This window comes from Euprymna scolopes, chromosome 29 (assembly GCF_053919585.1).
Source record: "Euprymna scolopes isolate OS-2025 chromosome 29, ASM5391958v1, whole genome shotgun sequence".
NCBI classification, from domain to species: Eukaryota; Metazoa; Mollusca; class Cephalopoda; order Sepiida; family Sepiolidae; genus Euprymna; species Euprymna scolopes.
The window spans coordinates 79814571-79841878 of NC_136510.1; the positions used below are offsets into that span (position 1 = coordinate 79814571).

General features: G+C 33.2%; 1 protein-coding gene across 1 annotated transcript in view; it reads left to right on the forward strand.

The window, feature by feature from the left end:
• The first annotated feature begins 530 nt into the window (after positions 1 to 530).
• The window catches only part of LOC145252744 (cell cycle control protein 50A-like), a 64251-nt gene continuing 37473 nt past the window's right edge, over positions 531 to 27308 (forward strand). Inside the window, exon 1 of the mRNA XM_080112616.1 lies at positions 531 to 687. Coding sequence (XP_079968742.1) covers positions 627 to 687 — 61 coding nt within the window. The 5' untranslated portion in view covers positions 531 to 626. The remainder of the gene's footprint in view (positions 688 to 27308) is intronic.

The following is a 27308-nucleotide window of genomic DNA, read 5'->3' on the forward strand; positions in this document are numbered from 1 at the left end:
AGATGAGTCTCATCTATGACTGACACTGCACGAGTGCACGCGCATAAAAAAGATGTCCACCAAAAAATACAGTGCATAATACAACTGTTTATATCGCGATAACTTCTTATTTCTGCAAAATTTCAATGCGATTTTCGTATTCAGCATAGTCGAAAACCTACTAAGTTGTCATTTAAAAGAAAATTGTGGAAGTGGACCTAATCTAAAAAAAATACCTCCCCCACCAAAAAAAATGCCTGAAAAGGACAGAATATCCCGGAAATATAGCATCTACGTAAAATATACGAAATTGATCCCCCGCACTAAATTTTTAAATATTTTGTTTTGTTTTTTTTCTTTTCCCCCGATAAGTTTTTCATCGTTTTCACACGTAATCAGCTAAAAACGTAGCATCTCATTTCTTCTTTTGGGTGACGCCGATATAACGGAGAGTGTGAATTTGCACATTTTGCCTTTTTGTGTGTGAAGGAAGGACTTGCCAATGTTTAGCCATAAGGCAAACATAAAATAATCCAGTAGAGTTATCTTTCTTGTTTAAGAATATTTCTCCCTTGTTTCCTTGTAGAGGGCGCAACAATTCACCTGATTAAAAAAAAAAAAAAAAAAAAAAAAAAAAATCAGCCAAAATGGCTTCCTTAACGAGTCCTAATGTTTTGGATGAGAAACCAAAAAGTCGAAGGCCAAAAGGTAGATGTTAATTTTCTATGTTGCATCTTTGGGCTTTTTTTTATATTACAAATTTTCGCATCGTTTTAATATGTTGCTTTATATTTCCTTAACTGTGTCCCAGTCTGCTCAGAAAAGCAACCATATTTCGATTGTATCCTGTTTATGATAAGTGCACTGTGCAACTCTCATCTACGGAAAAACAACATTGAAATAAAAATATTTACCATATTTTTAAGGAGGGTTTTATTTCCTAAGATAAGTTATTATTATTAAGTTTTATTACATAAAATAATATATTAATGTTTTTTTTTTCTTTAGGAAATCTGATCTCTATATCTGTATCAATTTTCGTGTTTAGCTATTAATCGAATATTTATTTAAAAAAAGATGCAACTTTTAAAATTCCTATTAAATAAATAAATTTAATATTGTGTGCTAATGCACTTATTGAACAGCGCTATTTTTTTTTTTAAATATTATTTTCAAGTTTTACGATATATTTTATTGAATTGTTAGGTGAAAGTACAGAATAATTACAAAATACCTTCCCTATGTTAAGAATGGTTTTCTAAACAACGTTATCATTTCAAATTCAGCACTGTATAAATACATGAAAGTTGTAAACCCCCCCCAAAAAAACCCAAATATATAACAAATAGATGTTATCAAAGGCAAGATAAGTTACTTTTCTACCTAACTGAATAAGTTTTAGTGTTTTTATTTAATGTAAAATGTTTACTCGTTTTTCGAACCGAATAATGTTGAGTGAGTGCTGCTAGAGAACAAGAAAATATGGCCGCGATGTCTTTGAAGACTCGATGATCACTTCAAAATAAGAAATAAAGCATTTCTTATTTTGACGTGATTATCGAGTCTTCAAAGACATCGCGGCCATCTTTTCTTGTTTTCCGGGCAGCGCTCACTCAACATTACTCGTTTTTTCGAACCGAATAAACATTTGACATTAAATAAAAACACTAAAACTTATTCAGTTAGGTAGAAAAGTAACTTATCTTGCCTTTTGATAACATCTATTTGTTATATATTTGTTTGTTTATTTTTTTATTTATTTTCCACCGCTTTTTCCTATTGTGCATAGTAATACAAACCCAAAATCATACCTGGCTTTAAAATTCTTTACCAAGTTCTCACGCACTGAAAGTTTTGGAAACTTCCGTTCATTTTATATATTAAAAAAAGGTGATTAAACTCGCAATTAGTCATAGTTTTATAACTTTTGGTTATAATGGCCAAACGATACCATCATTATTAAAGTTAACATTCAAAATCCTATTAAAATATAATTTGATGCAAAACAAAGCGAAAATGGCATAAATGCTTTAAAAAATGCGAAATTAATACTTCCAACCTACTCACTTCAGGTTAGGTCTAGCTGCCACACACACACACACACACGTGTGTATGTATAATTTCTAACATATTTTTCATTTCATAAATTAAAGTTTTATCTTGATTATTTGGCTTAAAGATCGTAGAATATTGAGGCTTTGATAAAAATTAATATTCATTAAAATTAGTCGATTCCTTGTTGATTATATTTTCTCTTCCTTTTTAAGAGGGTGTGGCAAAATGGTTCAATTCTACCATAGGGCCCATTAGTATATCTCGCTTATTTACTTCGACTTTCGCCCACTTTATTTTTGTCCTCAAGTAAAATTCTACTCCTTGACCCCCACGTACTGCAAAATAGAAAAATGGGTATTTCAGCGATCCAGAAACATAGGCGACCATAAGTGCGACTATACCAGTGTCAAGTGAAAACTTAGCCTCGATGTGAAAATGTTTCGAATACTATCGGACTTCTTGTAAAATATATTAAACAAAATAAAATGAAAACAAAAACGTATTCAAAAGTTTCACATATTTTCTTTCGTGTCTATTTGGTTATTTATTTTCAACTAAAATAGGAAGCTCGGTTTAATAATCCAAATATTGGGTTTGTACTGTACATAGATTCGAAAAAGTTGTCAAAAAACAAATATATAATAAATAAATGTTATCAAAGACAAGATAAGTTACTTTTCTACCAAACTGGATATATTTTTTGTGTTTTTATTCAATGTAACATGTTTATTCAGCTCGAAAAACATGCAGTGTTTACCGATGTATTGGAAAATTAAAAATGGCGCCTGCGCCTGACTAACACGGGAAAAGGTGTTATAAATAATAAACTAGACAAAATACTATTTTAAAAAAACACCAAATATATGTCAACTTATGTCATGGTAACATATATTGAGCGAATTTTTAACAGTATTTTGTCTAGTTTATTATTTATAACACCTTTTCCCAAATTTACCGTGTTAAAGAGAAAGTCGGGCGCCATTTTGAATTTTCCAATTCATGCATGTTTTTCGAGCTGAATAAACATGTTACATTGAATAAAAACACAAAAACTATATCCAGCTTGGTAGAAAAGTAACTTATCTTGTCTTTGATAACATTTATTTGTTATATATGTTTTTTGACAACTTTTTCGAATCTATGTGTACAGTAATACAAACCACAAATATTTTCACCAGGCCTAGGTTTTCACCTGATGCCCGTACGGTTGCACTTAGGACTTAGGAGCGCCTATGCTTCTGAATCGCCAGTACTTCTGTAGTTTACTGACCATGCCGAAATAATGTTATTATTTGGAAACCATTTATGGGGAGGCTTTGTTTACTTGTATGTACTTTCACCTAACAATTTCATAGACAAAAGATATCGTAAAAATTGCGTTGTAGAGACTGCCAAAATTCACCACAGAATTACCCCACCCACCCACTTTTATAATAAAGTTACATCGTGTTACATATAGGGTGGGTGGGCCACTGGGCCACCCACCCTATATGTAACACGATGTAACTTTATTATAAATTAATATTATCAGTATAACTTCTGTACCATTTAAAAGAAGAACGGCAAAATAAACCAGTAATAATTAAAAAAAAAAAATGTTCCATCGAACGAAAATAATAAAATTGCGAGACGAAAATCGTGTTTACATAATTGGCGCTTTAAAATAACGTTCCCACGTAGAAGACATTCCGAACGTGAAAACATACCCGTATCTAATAAATCTAGCAAAAATCAACTAATGGTCAGATTTTCGTGAAATTTTCGATACTTATCTATTTTAGAATAAAATTACATATAAAAAGCAGTTTTCGTAAAATATACGAGGGGAAAATATTTTTTTAGTGAGTGCCCCCCCACCATATTTGTTCGAAATTCGAACAAAATATATTTAAATCTATCAAAATTTCTATTTATTATGAAACATAAGAGTTCAAATAAGTAAGAAAATATTTTTTTTTTTTTTAATTTAAATACACATATTGAACAAGACAAGTTGCAATTAAAAAATTGATATAAACTTAAGATTTTTTTTTTTAATAGCGTAAGTACTTTTTGACGTACCGTCTTTTTAAAAATCTATCAAAAATCGGGTAATTATCCAATCAATACGAAATTTTCAGCGATTATTAAGAGAAGAATGAACTTTATAACAGTGTACTTATTTTTCATAAACGATATATATATATGTATATATATATTTTTTTTGCTTGCAAACCCCCCCCCCCTTGTTTTGAGGGGGTTCCAAATATGCTTAAAATAATCATCTGAAACTGAACAAAACATATTGTGTTGTTGTAAGGGAGATTTAAAAAAAAAAATTGTTTGCATACCTTATTTTGACGTCTGAATACCTAAACCTAAACATAGATTCCATGATCAAAGCTTCTTTCTTAGAACTGCACGCGTGCACTGCACGCCTGTGGAATTCTCTTCCGTTTTCCTGCTTTCCAGCTTTCTATAATATGGTTGTCTTCAAGTCCAACGTGAACAAGTTTCTGATGAGCCGTTCCACTTAACAAATTTACCGAACTTCCATTAGTATCGATTACTATATTGTCCTTTTGACTACTCTACACTCTTTAACCCTTATCCTTGAGTGGCCTATAGGCCTTGATAACTGGTGCCGTCTATGTAAAAAAAAAAAAAAAGAAAGTTTTTTTTGGCCTGTTTGGTCTTCGGTAGTTTGGTTTTTATCAAGTACAAATGTAAACACTGTATCAAATCGACGCGAAGTAACTGGTTGCCTATATGAATAAGTGGAATTATTTGAAATCCAGGTACTTATATTATAATATTTTTGCATATTCTCATAGAAAATCACTCTAAATCTTGGTTAGACAAGAAGTAAACAAATTAATTCTTTCAAAAACCTTTTTTTTTTCTTCTTTTTTTTTTTTTTTTTTTTTTACTATTTATATACGTTTTTTGTGCAAAATAAAAAATGTCAATTGTTAACTTTTGGGGAAATTTTAACATTTAAAATTTAAGTAAAAATAGTAGAAAAAGTTTTACATTATTCTGATTTCTATATGATAAAATTCAGGGTTTTATCTTTCTGGAAAAAAAAAAGTTGCTCCGAAATAATGGATTTTAATAAATGTAATTTCGTTTTAAAAAAACAACAACAACTTGATTTTTTGACGGTGTCTATATTACAAGAAAGCTGATTGGGAAGCCATCAGGGATACTTCATGGGGAAATATCTTTTCTTTTTCTGCAGAACAGTGTGCAAATGAGACCACTGAATGTTTCCAAGCGGTAATTGAAGCGCATGTTCCAACACAGAAGTTCTAAAGCAAACCCTACTCTCCCCAATGGTTCACTCCTACTTGCACAGCTGCCATTGCTCAAAGGCAGCACGCATACCCCTGAATCATCCGACACTGGTCTAATATGAATAGACAAAAGTTTATAGAAGTTAGAAATAATTGTTAGAGCAAAATAGCCATAGCCATATGCTGAAAACACATTGAAGCACAGAAATTAGGAACTTGTGATTTCTGAAAAAGTTATAACTGTAATAAATAATGAACAATCAACAATTCCCCCACTACAACCTTGAGGTTTTTGCATAGCAACTGAGAAGACTAACCTGCTTGCCCAACGATTTGCATTCAACTCTACTTTGGACCCAGCCAACCACTTGCTCCCTGATGTTCCTTTGCAAACAGAAATCACACTCGATGATATGAAAATCACCCATTCTCAAGTTTGTGATATCATAAAAAACTTAGACACTTTAAAGGCATATGGACTTGATCTCATCCCAGATATATGATTAAAAATATGCTTTACTGAGGTTGCCCTAGTTCTCTCTAAACTAAATAAATGCTTTACTGAATCTTGCTTTCCTGACTGCTGGAAAACTACTTCTGTGGTATCAGTTTATAAAAATCTTGTCAAAAGAACTGACTCGCTAACATGAGGGGAAAATGAATGAACACATATCTAAGAAAATGTCTGAAACCTTAGAGGAAGACCTCCAGTCTGTAGTGGAATAGAGACATAAATAGATATTCAATGCTGCTAATAGTAAGCTTCTTTCCTTTTATAATTACCAGAAACCTTTTCAACCACTGATAGCCATGGCTTATGATACACTACCTGAAAGCTTTTCATTCAAATTCCTTGGCTTAACGTTTACAGAGAACCTGAATTGGAACAGATACATTGAGGGTATTGCCAAGGTGGGCTCTCTCTACCATGCTAGAGGGTTTCTTATTCCTGTCAGTATCTTGTATCTCTACAAAACCATCATCCACTTATGTATGGAGATTGGTGCCACTAGCCTTTCTCTCCTAGACAGGGTTCAAAAAAGAATCACCGACTTAATAGGTCCCGTTTTGTCAAGCATACTCCAACCATTGTCCCATTGATGGAATGTTGCATTCCATGCCTATTTTACAAGTATTTTAGTGTTAGGTGCTCTGATGAACTCCAATCCCTTGAACTCCTTCGATGTAAATACCCCAACAAACTCGACAGGCAGCAAAATCCCACCCCTACACAGATCCCTAGATGCCAGAAAGCTTTTTACTTTAATAGTTTTCCCCTCAAACTTCTAGACTTAGGAATTCCCTCCTGAGTGCCTGCTTCCCTGACTATACTGACAGGCAGAAGTTCAAGTGTAATGTGAACAGAGATCTTGTTGCTCGACTCTGTGCTTATTGTTTCTGCAAATTATGCCCCAAAATGTAGCCCTCTCACCCACCCACACACATATTCAATTAGTACCGTGCCTTATTTGGGGTGAAATAGCAATAAAAAGAAAATACCCTCAAAGTATTATAAAATTAAAATTGTATTCATAAATGTTTATACAAATTCATTGGGATCGCCAATGTGAATTTAATATTACCTTAACACTTCTTCCTTTGGAGGAAGCTAGTTCAACCTGCCTAGAATGAGTGCTGTACAACAACAAAAAAGACTGGCTAATAAGACCCTACCAAGCCTCTACAAAAGAATAGACCAACTAATGTTTACTTGTTTGTTTAGAACCAAAAACAAGCGTATCAATCTCTAAATGGGAGTGGGAGAGAAAGAAATAGGCAGGGTTTGGAAGTTAATAGTATCCTTTCAAAATGAATATCATTTTGGGAAGCTAGGGAGAAAAAGTAAGATGGAGAGTGGAAATCTTGGAGGAGCTCTATTATCAAAAATTTATTCAGAAGAGTGAGAAGTGACGTTTCTGAATTTTTGAGATGAGAATTAGTTATTTGTATTATTATTCATCGAACTACTGTTCTCATGTTGAGTGCGATTTTCACAACATTTCAGTCGATATAACTTCCGACTTTCTTCAGATGTATGTATCTTGTCGAACTCGGGAATGTTTCTGTCGAACATGGGAATTTGGAGGGAAATAAATAAAGGGTTTCGCTCGAAATTTCGTTGGACTAGGAAATTTGGACAAGAAAAAAAAAAAACATTTGCGAATTACTTAGGACCTCTATCCAGTTATGGCTGATGCAACAAGAGCACGCTACCCCCGTGAAGTAAATAAAGGGTTCCGCTCGAAATTCCGTCCAAATTCCTGAGTTTGACAAGACACACCTGAAGAAGGTCGGAAGTTATACCAACCAAAATGTTGTGAAAATCATACTGAAGATGAGAACAGTAGTCCGATGAATAATAATACAAGGGTGAGAAGTGTTTATATATTTTGCAAGCTGGTTGGAGTAAGGCATGTTAGATACAGCACGTAGCAGGATGAGGTTGCAATCGATGGGTTAATATTCTAATACAGAGTGCTATTGCCACATCTTGGGAGGTGCTGACCAGAACACTTTTCCCTTTCTTGACAGAGTAGAAAACCGACTTTGAAATCTAGTCAGAGAAGAGAGCAGTTCTTTTCTCTTTCCTACAGAAGAGAAGTTGCTAGTCTTTCTCTACTCTATCGTTTTCATTGCAGGTGCTCCACTGAGATACAATGTATCGTTACTCCATGTAAAACATTCACAACAAAAACTCGTCTGGCTATAACAACTGTAAAAAAATTTTTTTTTTTTTGCGTGTGTTCCTAAAACTAAATGGAGCTTAGATGAGCAAACTTTCTTTCCAAAAAATAGCCTATCCTGCCTTGACAGAGTACAAAATAGACTTCGTGACTTAGTGGGGGATGCCCTTTTCTCTACCCTGCAACCTCTCCCCCCACAGAAGAGACGTTGCGAGCCTATCCTTGTTTTATCGTTATTTCCATGGCAGGTGCTCGTCTGAACTCCAATCTCTGGTTCCCCCTCGCAAATCTTTCACAAAAAACACCCGTCTAGCTGAATCCACTGTGAAAAATTTCCCCCACTCTATATCTGTGCCTAAATCAAAACACGGATTCCATGAACAAAACTTCTTTCTTAGAACTGCACGCCTGTGGAACTCTGTTCCGTCTGCCTGCTTCCCACCGGACTACAACTTGAAAAGACAAAAAAAGCACAATACCATGGAGCTGCTTCCCATCTACAACATGTTTGTTTAATGTTAAATTCTTATTTATCTGTCCTCCTAAATCAAATTCTGTGCAGTTTCAGTCATTGTTGCCAATCCTCGCAGCATTGTAACCCTTATCCTCGAGTGGCCTTTACGCCTTGATAAGTGTAGACGTACATATAAAATAAAAGAAGTGAAGCATGCATGGTCCTCCATGAGTGCACAGTGAACGAGACATAAAAAGAATGACTAAGTTCAGCATTTGCCACTCCCCACCCATTTAGCCTCAAAAGTCCCCAGGGGACGTCAAATCCTGGTGAAAATAAACAAACGGTGCAGTTTTAGGCCTTAACATATGTAAATTTGAGTTCTGCTCCATGCAAAAAAAAAGAAATTACTAAGTCCATCATTTGTGCCCCATCCATTCAGCCTCAAAAGTTCCAAAGGCTTTAACAAATTTAAAACATGCAAAATTGCTAAATAGACATACACAGAAATTTTTGGACAAATATGGTAAAATAGTCCCAAAAATGGAGTGTTTTTTATTAGCCCTAAAAGAGCCCCTGGGTGCACCCAAAAGTTATCGCGAAGTATAGACAAACAAAATTATACAGAAATCAGTTGGTTACAAAATTTCAAAAAATTCCAAGGTGTAGTTATTGAGAAAAGTGTGGACGGATGAATGAACAAGAGTGAATTTACAGGTCCACCCTCATTTTGTCGGGGTACCAAAAATTATAGTACGTATAAAAAAAAATATAAATGGTAGATAAGTTTCAGTGAGTATTAGTGTTCAAAACCTCACTTTCAGTATTTTTAGAATGTTTTTTGTTTCATTGGAAGTTAAACATGTAAAGTTATTTTTTATGTTGTGTTGAAGCATTTGCTTTTGATAAGGTTCATGAACATATATAATTTGATTGGCTCTACCCTTTCTTCTCTCTGCACCCTCTCTCTCACAGATGTGATGTTTCCAGTTTCAATCTCTTCTATAAACATAAGTATGACATGTGTTCTACCGAATTGTGTGATTTATTCTATGCTTTTTGTTCCAACTTGTTTGACTTGTTGAATTAGTGGTTTTCATCAGTTCACTGTTTTAATACCTTGTTCTAATACAGATTCCGATTCCAGTAGCTTCTTTCCAAACATTGCAGACTTGTGGAACTCCCTTCCTGTTCACTGTTTATCTTCTACCTATAACATTGGTCTTTTCGAGACTAAAATCAATAGGAATCTGCTGTCTTTGAAATAATCATCTTCTGTTATTTTTAGCTCCTTACACCAAGTGGCTTCATGTCTTGTCTGAAGAGACCACAATTCAAAAAAAAAAAAAAAAAAAAGCTGGGGGAGGGGTATTTTGCATCCTTTCAGTATTTTGTGATCCATTTGACTAATTTTAATTGGCTATTTTCACTTGTGGATTGTTTTTCAGAAATATATTTCCGCTATGGTGTTTTTTTTTTTTTTTTTTTTTTGACATTGACACATAAGTTTTGGTCTGATTACCTAAATTAAGCGATGTTGACCCTGGTTAGTTCTTAGGTGACCCTTTGAGAATTTTATGTGTTGTCTCAATGGATATCAGCCTGCTGGGTAGTATAACAGGTGATAAACTAACGCCTTGTTAAGGAGTAATTCAGGTCATCCACTTATCCCCCTCGCCCCATTAGAAGGATTCAGCATGAGTTCCTCAAACCTTTTGGCTTAGCAAGGGGCTTTAAATTATTTTCTGTTGGATTAATAGAAAGTATTTTCAATTAGTTTTATTCATTAAATATTAAAAAATCGATTTATACTAATTGGAAATCTACTCCTTGAAAAGTATTCGATAATTAAGAATTTAAGTCAAATTCTTAATATTGAGTGCATTTCCAACAGTGAATTTCCTATTATTATTGACCCATACATTCAACCAATGTTAACACTATTATCGGATATTTAATCATCATTCAGTCTCAATTTGCAACTTCTGGAGATGTGCTAGGAGTTACCCCCACCATGACATGTAAGGGGAAAAAAATTGTATTTCTTGGAAAATAATATTTTATTCAAAAATTTGAAAAAAAAAAAATTAATTTTAATAAATAGAAATGTTTATTAAAATTAATTTTGCACTTGTCTGTTTTTTTTTTTTTTTTTTTTTTTTTTTTCAATCGTTAAATATTAAGGATTTATAATTTTAACTTCTGCTTGTCAGTTAAAATTTGATTTGATTTGAAAGAAAATCCTAAGTCAGGGCTCTACATTGCGAGTGAAACAGTCGCATTTGCGAGTGATTTTTCAAAATGGCGACTAGAAATAATGAAACGCTTATCTTTTGGCGATTGTATTTCTTTCACTGACAATTTTCCAAAGCTCACTACTGAGTGAAAAATATCTTTTCAAGTTTTTTTTTTTTTTAAATAAAACGAACAAAGTTAAATTACTTAAACAATAAAAGTTTAATAGAACAATATATATTTTTTTTTTTTTTTTAACGAAGGCTGTTTAAAAAAACATATGAAGAAATTAGAATGTCTATACCTTCAAGTATCAACATAAAATTTGTTGTATATTTAGAATTACATTTATTAAAAAAAACACAGAAAAATCTTTATGGTATACATACTCGTCACAGAATGAAGATGTCATATTCTAAAAATCATATGGGTTTGGCTAGTAAACGAAAATATTCAATTGTCAAAGGCCAACTAAAGATAAATTTGCCCTGTTAGTGTTGATTTGGAAAAAAATAAAATTATTACACAAATAATAATAAAAAAAATTTAATTCACAGACAATGTTAAAAAAATTAAAATATTTTTTAACATGATTTTTAGATAAGGTTTGATAATTTGGACTATTTAGACTACTGTTTTCATCTTGGATATTATCCGCACAATGTTTCAACCAATGTAACCTCTGACCTTCTTCAAGGACTAGTGCCGCAACAGATTATATTACGTTGGTGCAAAAATTTCGTTTTTTTTATGTTCAGTTTCAAAAGATCATAACTCCTTTCATAATAAACTTTATTAATCAAGATAAGAGCCATGAGAATCTACACATTTTGGCCAACGAGGAACAAATTTATTTATCCCATTAGCAAAGAAATCCATTCTGGAAGCGATGAATTGAAGGCCAATTTGGCATCATCTTGGCTTTTGAAGCATTTTTTGTGCAGGAAGTTGTCGAGATGCTTGGAAAAGTGATAATCAGTGGGAGAGAGATCCAGTGAATATAGCGGATGAGGCAGTCTCGTAGCCCAATTCATTCAGCTTCTGCAGAGTCAGTTGAACAACATGTGGGTGAGCGTTGCTATGGAGGAGTATTGGTCCTTTCATATTGACCAATCTCAGGCACATACGTTGGAGATTCTGGTGCATTTCGTCAATTTGTCGGCAGTGCTTCTCTGCCAAAATCAGTTCGCTCGGATTCGCAGACCACTAAACAGTCTCAATAACCTTTTTTGGTGGAATTTCGACTTCAGGAAGTGTTGTGAACCTTCTCCGGCATCCAACCAGTGTGCCAAACATCGGCAGTTGTCATAGAGGATCCACTTCTCATCACATGTCACAATCTGCTTGAGAAATGGATTGTTTTTGTTGTGTGGAAGGTGCGTGGAAGACCCTTCAAAAGGACGATGTTTTTTGATTATCGTTCAATTTATGCAGCATCCATTTATCCAACTTTTTTGACTTCCCTATTTGCTTTAAATGACGACCGACTATGGAATGGTCAATCTCGAGTTCAACAGCAACCTCTCGTGTGGTTTTGCAAGGATCAGCTTCAAATTAAGGCTTTCAAATGTTCGTTATCAACCGCAGTCAGCCGGCCGCAACCGTCTTCATCTTTGAGTCTCTCATCACCATTGCGAAATTTCTTGATCCACCGTTGTGCCACACATTTATTAGTGGTTCCTAGACCAAACGCATCATTGATATGAACTGTCTTGGCAGCTTTTCGGCCTAGTTTTAACTGAAACAAGAAAATCATGCGGATTTGAATTTTGTCCATGCTGTCGAAAATCCTGCAAAAAAAAAAATGAAGAGATTGAGAACGGTAACGAATAACATGATTCGATAGTGAAAAACGCACTTCAAAATGATATATAACATGGCTATATATATATATATATATATATATATATATCAATGAATTAATTCAGAAATCATATATAAAAGTAACATGTGAGAAAACTATTGTTTTTACACCAACCTAATAAGTGCTAAGTAAGGCCTCCTATTTTTTTTTTCACTAAAATATTGAACTATGAAGACCTGAATGTTACCATTTTAAATGAACAACTCTTTCTCAATGTTCTTTTGCCAGTGATGAATGATGCCGTGCTCGTAAATGTCTGAAATGTGCTTTGTCACTTGCAACTATGGCACCACTCTGAAATTGACAAACCCATCACCTAATTGTATTGATATCCACTGCATCAGCTTCGTAAACCTTCCACAGGCACTGATGAATGTAGATCGAATCAATTTTTTTCTGCATGGAGGAATTCCGTGACGCACGTCCGTGACAAGTTGCTTTCTTAATCTCACACCATCAATATCTGCAGCAGAGAAATGAAACTTTCAGGTTATGAATGCATGTTCAGTCATCATAACAATGCAATTTGCAATCTGCTTTGATCTGTTCAGGTGGAATAAAAAAAATAGGTGGCATTACCTTTGGAAGGTCGCTCACCAGTTCGAGATGACAGTCATCTGAAGATTGAATGTTGAAACCTCAGTATGGGTGATACTGAAATACTGGCTGACGGAACGAGAGAAAACTACCTACGTGAATTAGCTATAGGATTCCGTCTAAAATTCCAGATTCAGGAGTTAGACATTTAAATTCTCAAGAAGGTCTGTCAAAACATTGATGAAAACAGTAGTCTGAATAATCCAAATAAGACTTGTATGAAAAGTTTTTTTCTTTTTTGTAACTATTTAAAAAATTTACAGCGCTTTGATTTGCTAATTTATTCCGTCACATGATCTTGAACAATCTAATCTCGGTGATAATTTTATCGCTTATTCAAACGTTCTGTGCCAATTCTTTGCGTAGCAAATTAAAGAAATAAGATTAAAAAAATAAAACGTATTAATCAAACCGCTTTTCATACCTTCAAATGTAACTAGATGGCATTTCTAGCTTGCTATCGCTTTGCATAGTTCTCTACTCAAAATAATTGAAACAAAACTTTTAATGCAAATTTATCTTTTAAATATGACCATGAAGAAAGCAGAATGCAATTTGACTTGAAGCTAAGATATCCATCTAAAAAGACTGGCGTGCACAAACGCAGAAATACTGCTTATATTAATGAGTGATGTTGCAATCTTCTCAACTTAAAATACTTGAAACAAAACTTTTAAATAATATTTCATTGCTGTAAACACGAAACAAAAACTTTTATGTATTTATAAGAGCCAAGTGCATCCAAGAATGGAGTACTGTTGCCACATCCGAGCAGGAGCTGCTAGAAAATCTTATCCTGCCTTGACAGAGTTCAAAATAGACATCGTAGCCTCATAGGGGATGCCCTTTTCTCTTCCCTGCAACCTCTTTCCCACAAAAGAGATGTTGCAAGCCTCTCTCTGCTTATCATATTTTCATGGCAAGTGCTCGTCTGAGCTCCAATCTATGGTCCCCACCTTGCCAAACTTTCATGAAAAACACTCGTCTACCTGAAACCACTATCAAAAATTTTCCTCCCTCTTTATCTGTGCCTAAACCGAAGTGTAACACTAGCGAAGACAATTGTTTTAAAACAATTGTAATTTAAACGATTAGATAGAGTGAGAAACGCTCTTTAAAATGATATATAAAGTAAAGGTATTATAACGAAAACTTATTTGAAAATACATCATTTGAAATCAAAATTAAAAATCTGCAATGACCTTCTTGTCAACCTAGTATATAGGAAGGGGGGCAATCTGTGTGGGGATTTAAAGAGCAAGAGGTTTGTTCACATCACATTTAAATTTCTGCATGTTTAGGGAAATAAGGAATGGTAATGGAATTCCAAAAACAAGTACAAGGAAAGAAGTTATCAAACTAGAAAATATTACGGCATCTAGAAGTTTATTGAAAACTGCATTTGAATGGATTTTATTGTTATAAATTGTGTGGTATTTCTAAATTATTATGCAGCATTGTGTTTTTTCCACACAATTGGAATGTCAGTCTCATAAATTTCAGCTTCACTGATGTCTGATATAATTTTCACGTTTATATATATATATATATATATATATATATATATATATATATATATATATATATATATATATAGCCATACTCATGCCGATTGTTAGATCTTATTGTTGCATTGTTATTCACACATATGCTGACTGTGAAACGTTTGTTTTTTCCCATTCTGTTTGCTGAATGTCTATTTTTCCTTTTGTGTTGTATTTCTTGTCTAGGTTCCATGTTACTGGAAGCTTTACTTAATGCAATTTTTTTTTTTTTTTTTTCAAATTCTACATTTTTTTCTTTTCTTTTTTTCGTTTTTCTTTTCTTTTTTTTCTTTTCTTTTTTTTCTTTTCTTTTTTTTCTTTTCTTTTTTTCCTTTTTTTTCCTTTTTTTCCTTTTTTCCTTTTTTTCCTTTTTTTTCCTTTTTTCCTTTTTTTTCCTTTTTTCCTTTTTTTCCTTTTTTTTCCTTTTTTTCCTTTTTTTTCCTTTTTTTCCTTTTTTTTCCTTTTCTTTTTTTTTCCTTTTTTTCTTTTTTTTCCTTTTTTTCTTTTTTTTTCTTTTTTTTTCTTTTTTTTTCTTTTTTTTCCTTTTTTTCCTTTTTTTTCCTTTTTTTCCTTTTTTTTCCTTTTTTTTCCTTTTTTTTCCTTTTTTTCCATTTTTCTTTTTCCTTTCTTTTTCTTTTATTTTTTATTTTTTGTAGCTTTAGTAAACTGCATGACAGTTACTTCTATCATGTGCACCATTAGGTGTATCAGAATTTTGGGGGAATTTTTGACACCCCTAACAGAAAACTGCGAATAAAATATAAAAACTCGTAATTTCTCTTTTTAAAATGGGGTGTTTATTTTCTGTATGGAATATACTTCCAAAATATACTATTAAAGTTGTTTAAAAAATGATAGAAATATTATTTTTGAAAAAAGTATTTATAAAGTGCCGGTGCGCGTTCAACCAGCAATTTTTTTTACGTATGAAATCAATTAAATTTTACGAGTGAAATTTTTTTTCAATTTTTAAACTTTAAAAATCTATCAATTTTTCTATTGGTTCAATTTTTACATTATTTTCAGGGTCAGTGTGAAATTTTATGCTCTTTCCAATAAACCGATTATAATAATTTAGACAAACGATTTTTTTTAGTCACCCCCCCCCCTCATTTTGAAATGTCTATTAAAATTTAAATAATTAATTTATGTACCAAAGTTTTATATATCACAAATTGAAGATAAAAGATCAATAAATAAAATATTCTAATTTAAAACAAAAAAAAAAAGTGTTTTTTTTTGGGAAATTTACCTGTAAGGTCTAAAGTGTAAAACCTTTTTTTTTTTTTTTTTTTTTTTTTAAACCACGTTGATTTTTTTTTTTTTTATAAAAGCTCATGTTATGCTTATATCGTCAAGTAAATACCGGACGCTGACTGCAATTTTTTCTATTTCATTCAAGTTTTTCTTTTTTTTTAGATATTTTAAAAAAAAAAAAAATTCACTCGATAAAGTATAAATAAGCTATAATAATCAAAAACTTGTGCATTTCATTAAGAGAATTAAAAAAAAATAAAATTGGTCGACTGGATTTTTTTAACGGAAAAAATTGAATGTGTGCTTTTTTTTTTTCAGCTACAGAGACCCCAAAATACTAATTTTGGTTAACAGCACGCAATAAAAACACATTAATTCTGGCGTTTATAAGTCACCATAAGATAATCGTGAAAAAAATCAGATTTCTCTCCCTTTATTTGAACAGTCAATAAATCTGAGTTAGCATTTTTTTGGAATCCTTGTTTAAAAAAGTATTTTATTTAAAAAGGACATGGAATATAAGTATAAACATGGATAAATTCTTAACAATGAACAATGGAAGTACACATTGAATAGAATTTTTTATAGGTAAGTGATTTTTTTTTAATTTATATCGATTTTTTTATAATTGAACTAAGTAAAATTTTAAAGAATATTTTTTATAATTGAACTAAGTAAAATTTTAAAGAATATTTTTTATAATTGAACTAAGTAAAATTTTAAAGAATATTTTTTATAATTGAACTAAGTAAAATTTTAAAGAATATTTTTTATAATTGAACTAAGTAAAATTTTAAAGAATATTTTTTATAATTGAACTAAGTAAAATTTTAAAGAATATTTTTTATAATTGAACTAAGTAAAATTTTAAAGAATATTTTTTATAATTGAACTAAGTAAAATTTTAAAGAATATTTTTTATAATTGAACTAAGTAAAATTTTAAAGAATATTTTTTATAATTGAACTAAGTAAAATTTTAAAGAATATTTTTTATAATTGAACTAAGTAAAATTTTAAAGAATATTTTTTATAATTGAACTAAGTAAAATTTTAAAGAATATTTTTTATAATTGAACTAAGTAAAATTTTAAAGAATATTTTTTATAATTGAACTAAGTAAAATTTTAAAGAATATTTTTTATAATTGAACTAAGTAAAATTTTAAAGAATATTTTTTATAATTGAACTAAGTAAAATTTTAAAGAATATTTTTTATAATTGAACTAAGTAAAATTTTAAAGAATATTTTTTATAATTGAACTAAGTAAAATTTTAAAGAATATTTTTTATAATTGAACTAAGTAAAATTTTAAAGAATATTTTTTATAATTGAACTAAGTAAAATTTTAAAGAATATTTTTTATAATTGAACTAAGTAAAATTTTAAAGAATATTTTTTATAATCGAACTTAGTAAAATTTTAAAGAATATTTTTTATAATTGAACTAAGTAAAATTTTAAAGAATATTTTTTATAATTGAACTAAGTAAAATTTTAAAGAATATTTTTATAATTGAACTAAGTAAAATTTTAAAGAATATTTTTTATAATTGAACTAAGTAAAATTTTAAAGAATATTTTTTATAATTGAACTAAGTAAAATTTTAAAGAATATTTTTTATAATTGAACTAAGTAAAATTTTAAAGAATATTTTTTATAATTGAACTAAGTAAAATTTTAAAGAATATTTTTTATAATTGAACTAAGTAAAATTTTAAAGAATATTTTTTATAATTGAACTAAGTAAAATTTTAAAGAATATTTTTTATAATTGAACTAAGTAAAATTTTAAAGAATATTTTTTATAATTGAACTAAGTAAAATTTTAAAGAATATTTTTTATAATTGAACTAAGTAAAATTTTAAAGAATATTTTTTATAATTGAACTAAGTAAAATTTTAAAGAATATTTTTTATAATTGAACTAAGTAAAATTTTAAAGAATATTTTTTATAATCGAACTTAGTAAAATTTTAAAGAAAGCCGATTTTAAAAAAACAAATATTGCATAATTTGCTATTAAATTTGTTATTTTTTTTTTTAAATTTGGTCTTTGCTCCTTTAATTGAAAAAATAATTAGGGTTTGAATTACATTTTTCAAGTAGTTATAAGCTTCAATAGTAAGTTGATTTATTCAAGTTCATATAAGGCATTTTAATAGCCGATTCTGATACACCTAGTGCACCATAGTGATATCTGGTATTTCTTAGGAATATGCACTCCAAGAATTACAGTTGTGTTACATAAGCAATTCAGAGTATGAACATAAAATCCCTAAGCATTTACGACTATTCCAGACAGATGATGTGAATAAAAAGCCGGGATCTTTTATTTATTTTTTTTATTTATTTTATTTTTTTGCTCCAAATTTATTTAACAAAGTCTGATTTTTTTGTTCAGAGTAATTTTTTTTTCTTTCCAATTTATGTAACACAAAGCTTGATATGCCTGTTCATCTTAATTAAAATCTGTCATTTCTTGTTGATGTAAGAATTCCGGATTGCTCGAATGACATTCCTAAATGTCACATGCATAGAATCAACAAGAGGCATTTGTTGTGCCTTAACTTGTTGTATATAAATAACTTGTTGTATATTTTTTTTTTTTTTTTTTTTTTTTTTTTTACAGTGATCACCACTTATCAAGGCCCGGAAGCCACTCAGGGATAAGGGTTATTGCAAGTACATTAATTTAGTGAGGAGATTTGCTGAAGTGTTTACTTAAGGGGGCGGTTCATTAGGAATTTGTTAACATTGGACTTGAAGACATCCAAGTTGTAGTCCGGAGGGAAGCAGGCAGACGGAACAGAGTTCCACAGACGTGCAGTTCTAAGAAAGAAGCTTTGTTCATGGAATCCGCGTTTTGATTTAGGCACAGATAAAGAGTGGGGGAAATTTTTCACAGTGGATTCAGCTAGACGGGTGTTTATCGTGAAAGATTGGCGAGGGGGGACCAGAGATTGGAGTTCAGACGAGCATCTGCCATGGAAATAACGATAAAACAAGGACAGGCTCGCAACGTCTCTTCTGTGGGAGAGAGGTTGCAGGGTAGAGAAAAGGGCATCCCCCACTAAGCCACGAAGTCTATTTTGTACTCTGTCAAGGCAGGATAGGCTGTTTTTAGCAGCTCCTGCCCAGATATGGCAACAGTATTCCATCCTTGGACGTACTTGGCTTTTATATAGATAGAGAATTGCATCAGTAGTGAGATATCTTCTGGAGCGGTAGAAGGATCCCACCATCTTTCCAGCAACCTTGGCAACAGACTTGATGTACGTGTTCCATTTCAGATCAGGAGTAAAGGTCAAACCCAGAAGCTTGTCAAAACACGAAGCCTCACCCAGACGAGAGCCAACCATTACAATTGATGCCAGCTGGGGATCAGAGCGTTGATGATGTAAGGATAGGAGTTTGGTTTTGGATGCATTAAAGGTAACCAGCCACATCTTCCCCCACTGAACCACGCGCTCGAGATCAGAGGATAGAGAATCAGAGAGAACTTTGTCATTTACAGCCTTTGATGTGTTGCCGTAGATGGTTGTGTCATCAGCATAGATGTCAACGAATGATTTAAGTATGTGTTTAGGGAGGTCATTGATGTAGATCAGGAAGAGAGTTGGGCCCAGGATAAATAACTTGTTGTATATAAATAACTTGTAGTATATAAATACTAAAATCATACGAGGAAGTGTTCACTAAAGATGGAAAAAATTAAGTCGAAACTTCTTATATCGAGTTTAAAAGAAATCGTGCATATTCTTGTTTCTGCTCTATCGTTGAAAAACGTCTGCTTGATTTTGTTGGGGGAGAGGGTCACTGCCATTATACCGCCCCACCCCCATTCTCCCATTTACTTGAAAGCATCTTTTTGTGGGTTATTTGCCTTGCCACACAAATGAGATTTCGAATGTTTTTTTTAGTTTGTTTTTTTTTTTTTTTTTTTCAACTGTTAAGTTGATGCTGAGAATAAGAGAACATTTCTTCAAGTATAAGAGTTTTGTTTTTATTTTTATCCTAGCGGGGGGTACTCGGTGTTTGAAGGTGTGTGTGTGTGGTCACCTGGGTGTTTGTGTCCGGGGGGGGGGGATAAAAAACCGGTTTTGGTAGGTAAGTATGAAGGATCGCACCCGCACTCTTGAGGCAAAGTTGGAAATTAAAGTATGAAAAAAAAAAAGTGCGACATTAACCACTGGGCCACCACGAAATACTAACGGAAACACGTTTAAATTTATTTAAGTATTTAGAATTGGCAGGTGCCCGTTTTAATGACTTCATGAGGTCAACTTTGACTGCGAGAACGTTTTTTTTTTTATTCATTGTTATTTTTTTTTGTTTCCCCAAGATGTTGGGGGGGGGCAGCTCCCCATAACAAGGGGATTGTCCAAATTGAATAGCAATTGTCTGATATAAGGAGAAACTCCACATTGATCAAAGCCGATTGTTTTTGGACGTTCCCGCCGATCGCACCGGGAACAATGTCTTAAGCTCCATTTTGCTTTTATTATTATACGAAAAAGTTTAATGCACATACAGCGATCGAAAATTGTTGAATATTTATCTTTTCAATGTCGGGCAAATTAAATAGACGATCCCGGTTGTTAACTCTTAGTGTGACAGGATCTTTAAATTGGACTATGTATTTAAATCAAAATTTAAATACTTAATTTTAGGCTGACGAGATATATCATTTTTGTTTTTTATATTTCGTCACCGAAGTAAAATAAAACATGATTTTCACAAGATAGGCTAGTGCAGTAGTCGTTTTGGAATTGAGCGAGGCTACTAATGTACCCCCACCCCTTTAAAACTGGCAGAGACTTTACCAAGTCTATTTTTAGCCCGGATTGTGAAGCAGAGAGGAAGGGGGGAGACCAGGGAGTTACCGCTTCCTCTTTCCCTTTTTTCAACTGGACACTAGCAGAAGTCGCTCTTTTCGGCTTGGACCGCCGACCTGTTAAGAGGTCTCTCTCCTCGTGGAGGGGGACAGATGCCGATACACGAGACGCAGACGACGCGATCTTTTCCAGTCATGCGAGAAAATGCGATGAATTTACTTGCTCACGAAAGAGACAATGACCTTTTTCCCATCATGCAAAAGAGATATGGATGTGCCGAACGCACGATGTGATATCTTATCCCTCACGAAAGCGACTGATATATAACGCGCGAGCAAGAAAAGAAAATACGTGAGATTGCTATGTGAACTTTTTCCACACTGAAGGAAATATCTTGGATTAACTGCGTCGTTGTAGAGTTATGAAACACACCAAAAGAATCAACAACAAAAAAAAGGGAAAACAAAAGAAACCTGTAAGTGCAAAGACTTTGGTTACTCTCCGCCCCAAATAAAAAGGACTTTCGCTCCTTTCAATACATATATATACTTTAGATTCCATAACTTTGAATACATTTCTTTTTCTTTTGTTAAACTCTCCCTTTTTTATCTTAAATAAATCTATTTTTATATCATTTGGAAAAGTGTTTGTTATTGCATTATTTCCTCGCATTTTTATTGTGTTTGTCCTTGCGTTTCCATCCACTTGTTTTATTTTTTATTTTTGCTGTCACATATGCGATAAAGAGAAAATACTTGGGTTTTTGCTTTCCCGTAAATTCCCTTGTACCCCCCCCCCCCGTTTTGGGCAACGTGTTACAAAGATAAACAATTTTCATTCTTCTCGGAAATTTCTTATCATACCCCTACGCTTATTTGTTGCTTAAATCCCCACCTTTTATTGCATGTGTAACAATATACATACCCTTTCCTTCTAAAGGGAATATATATACCCTTTCCTCTATAGGAAATACAGTACTCTTTTTCTATAGTTTATATAATACGCTTTCATCTATAGTGAATGTAAATATACACACCCTTCCCTCATAGTGAATATACACACCAGTCCCTCTATAGGGAATATAAATACCTTTTCATCTATGGGATATATATATATATATATATATGGTCATCCACATACAGTACTGTTTCGCTGTTTCACAGCTCATCAGTGCGGCTAGACAGGCAACTACCTCAAGCCAGGATTGAAACGCGACCGTCTGTACGACAGTCAAGGCTCCTAACCATGATGCTATTGGTGGCTGCTGAGCGAGTAGTGAGTTTCCTTTCCGTCTATAGTGAATATACATACCCTTTTCCTCAATACTGGATATACATACCCTTCCTTTTCATAAGGAATACACATACATGACGGAGAGTCACATTTTTCAAGAGTTTACTCTGTTAATATGCATCGGCATCGATAGAACACAACGGATCTAGGGAAATAAACCTCGATAAACTGTTTTCCTCATGGGTGGCAGTAGTTCTTGTCATATTCAATTAAAGTGTGTTAGTCGCTTAGAAAACAATGTATTATTTTGACAATAGACGAGCACATTGTTCCAGTCAGTGAAGAACTATGATAGGAGGGTGTCTCGACAAAATACCACACAGTGGGCCCAGATGGCCAATGTTTGGAAATAGAGGTGAAGCATCATCACAAATGACTTTTATAAGATTTTTTTCAAAACTTTTGAGGCATATGATCAACTTGGGTTCATTTTAATTAGATTTTAACTGATATTTGTCTCTGAAAACAGTTCTGGGACCAAATTGACCTATTTTGGCTGTGTCACAAAATGTCGCGAATCTACCGAAATTTACTAAATTCAGAGAAATATTGAAATAGGCATTATTTCAGTTTGGATTGAGATAGGAAAGTGGTTGAGGGCTTGTTAGAAGCGTATGGCCAAGGAGAACATAATGGAAGCAATTCATGTTGAGCTAATATACCAGTTTATGTATTGGCTTTTATAAAGTAATGAATCTGTCTGAAATTGTGTATTTCTGTTGAAAATTGCACAGGTAACAATACAAACATTATGTGTATTATTGAATTTTCTCAAAACCTCACATAAAGATAATATAAATTAATCAAGAAAAATGTCTTCAATAAGGCTTGCATACCAGTTCTTGGACAAGCCAAACAACCGATTATGTGAACATATGGCACACTGGCCCCAGATCGCCAAACTTTGGAAATAGAGATTAGGCGAAGTCTTACTTTGATTTTTCTGGCATTTTCTCGTTTTTTTTTTTTCAGTTTTATACCCAAGTACAGAGTAACTAAAGCATATTTTGACTTAGAGAAAGTGTATAAAAGGATACAGGAACCAAAAATGCTTTGATTTTGTCTAAATTCACGAAATTAGGAGAAATTATAAAATTGGAGTAGTTTCGTTGACTCAACCGAGATAATTCAGTTTGTGTTATGTTTCTCATTCCATACTGGCAGATAAGAATATAAAATAAAACAACAAATAAATCACCATCTAGTCAAGAAAAATGTCTTCAACAAGGCTTGCATACCACCGCTTCGGTAGACCTACCAACCGACCATGCGACCGAATGGTGTGATCGTCAGCTCCACATTCCGTGCAAAATTTTCTTGCCTGAAAATGAGTGGTTATGTTCTGGATGATTGGATCTGATCGTTCCAGTAACCTGGCCATTACATCAGTTAATTGGAGCAGTGGGTCAGTTTTCCTCGACAAGAACTGCAAGTAGTTGCGAATGTCTTTGTTGTTCGACTCTAAGCATTCCTCTGACAGACTTCCCAGTCCATGAGCATCATTTAGACTCATCAATTCTGTTGAATGATGAAGAGTCCCATGCAAGGTGTGATTCATCATGACCCATGGGAAGTTGTCACACAAATTGTATGAAGTCTGCTCACAAAGTTCTTTGAACTTCATCAGATCGATCTTACGTGACGACGACACAACCGATAGAACAGTGGAGAGCTGACGATGAAGGAGAAGCAGGTTTTCTCGGTGTTTTTCATCAACTAATTTTTCGATTGAAGCTAGAACTTCCTCTGAAAAGAAGCGACGGCCTTGTGGACCATTGGTTGATGTCCCACCTTTTCCACCAGCAGAGTTGACTCTATCAAGATACAGGCCTGTCTCTGTGTAGATCGCTTCGAGAACTCGATCCTTCGCTCGACGGACAGGTTTACCACGAACGTCGGACCTCTCAATCCACTGTTGGTAGTCAGCATGGCACCGATACAAAACCTTCAGGAACCACGTTGTTCCATTGATGTACGAATGAGTCACAGTGATGCTTGATTGGTCAGATGTTGTGAGTGGCTTCTTGGTTAATCCTTGACGAGTCTCAAAATCTCCTTGTTTTGCTTTGACTTTACCATTCTCATCAACTAGTTCATTGTACAGCTCGAGAGAATTCTTTGCTGATCTGTTAATGGGAAAGCCCTCTGCAACCTTGGTTCTGTCAGTCCAATCAGCCTGTTTTGTTGTGCATAGGATGCAATCAGCCCCTCCCAACCCTGAAATGTCCCTTTTGAATTTCAGATCCTTCATTGAATCGTGTACTATGACATTCACATCATATCCTTGACCATCAGCAGTAACAAAAATTCCATCTGAAGCCAACTCTTGGCGTGCTTTGTCTGTAGTGGGAACGACCATATTAAGAAGATCTTCATCGGTCTCTTTCTCCCTGATCAAGAATAGTGGTCTTAATGTTCTACAGTTGTTTGGCGAGTGATTCTGCCACAGACAAAAAGAAGAACCGTCCTGGTAACGAGCAAGTAGTTTCAGTGGTGTAATGCCATACTGGAACATATTTTCAGTTGCGTCCAGCATACTTGTAGAGTTCCACACTACTTGTTGACCAGCACCGTCACATCCATCTTTAAACACCATTTCAAGGACACCATCTCTGCATTTATCTTTTATGATTTTCTTAGGGATCAAGGATATGATGGACTCGATCGTCATTTTCACTAGGTCCTTGTACTGCACCTGAACTCCACTGTCATCAAGAACTGGGGAGATACTGGGGCGGAGCTTTTTACGTCCCTTCAACAACTCATTGCTGGTTGGAAAATAGATTCCCTTCGCAGCAAGTATGTGCCTCATCTTTCTCATTTGTTCCCTACTCAGCATTAATGAATGCATCAATGCAATCGCTTCATTGATCTCAAAGGAATGAATATCGTTCACATTGGACGAAAATATCTCATACCCAACTCGAGCTGTCTTCTTTTCCGATTGAATATTCACACGATGAATCATATATCCTAGTGACTGAAAGCTCAGAACATTCCTTTGCAGCGTATTCTTCAATGTAGTCGAGCAGACCCTGTGTTCTTTCCTTCTGCATTCTCTCCCCTAAGTTGACAAAACTCTTCCTTTGCTTCTTTCCAACTTGTGGACAGTTCCCTTCCATTTCGATTTCTTCTTTCGATGCTTGAGCAAGGATTTCGGTGTTTGCTAGGCGTTTCTTTTTCAATCGTTTGAAATGGTTCCATGCATTCAAGAAGAAGCCACTGATTTCTTCGTTTTCGTGACAACCATGAGTTTCTCTGAATTGGCGAAAGCATTTGGCATATTCAGGTGGTTTGGTACGGCATAATGCAGCCTGACTAATGATGGCTTTGAAGACCTGATATTCTGTGGTGAGAACATTGTTGCCTGCCATCTGAATATGATAATTTCTTTTTTTTAAACTTCAGTTAACCCGATAATAGCCTGTAATGAAGAAAAAAGCATAGACATTAACTGAATGGTCATATAGAATAATAGAATACTCAAAATATTTGATAGAACATGTAAAAGCAAGCTAAAACTTTGGCAAAATGCCCGAATTTGGTAATTTGGTCCCAGATCCCGGAAAAATGAAAATTCTATTTGTCAGAAAAAAAATTTACTGCTAAGATTTACAAAACAAATTTGACATAGTTAGAAAGGTCTTAGGCTATATTTTTTGAAACATATATACTTTGATATGTAAATCTTAGCGGTTTTTGAGCTATTTGAGGAATTGAACAAAAAATAAATGACAATTTTGCTGAAACATTAAGGTAAAATTTCACTAAATAAGCTTTTATCTTATCAAAATTTCATCTATTATACCACAAACAAGACCTCTGTTAGAAAAAAAAGATGAATTTAGTTATACAAATTGAAAAAATAACATCAAAAAACCCATTATGGCATTTTATTTACAAATTCTGGCTTAGTTTATATGATAAGGTTCATATGTAGTCAAGAATATGATCTCGACACGATTTTGAATTTCCGCTAGGTTTGAGATAGCATAAAATCACTTCACGTGATGCTACAGACCTAATTTTTTTTTTGTTTGTTCAGAAATTTTATTTACTTACAGAATTTCTATAGTTCAAGGTACATAGAGAAAGTTTTTTTTTAGGCTATTTCCACCTCTGGGCCCACTGTGTACCAGTCCCTTTGGAGAAGTTGGTGTTTGGAAGGGCATCCAGTCATAAAAAAATTACTTCAATTTCATGTGTTATGTCATACGTCGCAGAACCCCTAATCCTCAAACACGGGGAAAATACAGATTGAATTTTATGTGTTTATATATATATATATATATATATATATATATAGGCGGCATAAAGAAAGTCCGCACTTGTAATTTTTTCAAAAACTGCAAATTTAAGCTAAATTTAATGTAAGCGTTTAAACAACCTATACCTCATTTGATTGGCCTTTTATTCTTCTATAATTTTACTTGTTCATATTTTACTTTTAATTGAAATATTCTAGTGTTCACGTCAATTAAAAAAAAATAACTTCAAATTGAGGAGACAAAAAGAAAGTCCGCACAATCGAAAACTGTTATTTAAATGTAACTTTAGGACATTAATGCAACACAAATATAACAGGAACACAGTGAACTAGTCAGTATTTAGTAACCTGCAATCTTTTGGGAAATGTAAACTTTTTCCACACCGAAAGAAATATCTTGGATTAACTGCATCGTCGTCGAGTTGTGAAACACCCCAGCAAAAGAAACAAAAAAGAGAAAGGGAAAACAAAAGAAACTTGTAAGTGCAAAGACTTTGATTCCCCCCCCCCCAAGGACTTTCGCTCATTTCCATATGCGTAAATATACTACAGATTCCATAACTTTTAATACATTTCTTTTTCTTTCATTAAACTCTTCTTTTTTTTCTTAAATAAATCTATTTTTGTATTGTTTGGAAAATGTTATTTCATTATTTTCTCGCATTTTTATTTGTGTTTGTCCTTGTGTTTCCATCCACTTGCTTTATTATTTTATTTTTGCTGCGTCACATATGCGATAAAGAGAAAATACTTGGGTTTTTGCTTTCCCGTAATTTCCCTTGTATCCCCCCCCCCTTTTGGGCAACGTGTTACAAAGATAAACAGTTTTCATTCTTCTCGGAAATTTCTTATCATACCCCTATGTTTATTTGTTGCTTAAATCCCTACCTTTTATCGCACATGTGTTACAGTAGATATTATCATTTAGGCGCGATATAAAAAGTTTTAAGAAGTTGTGAGGCGACC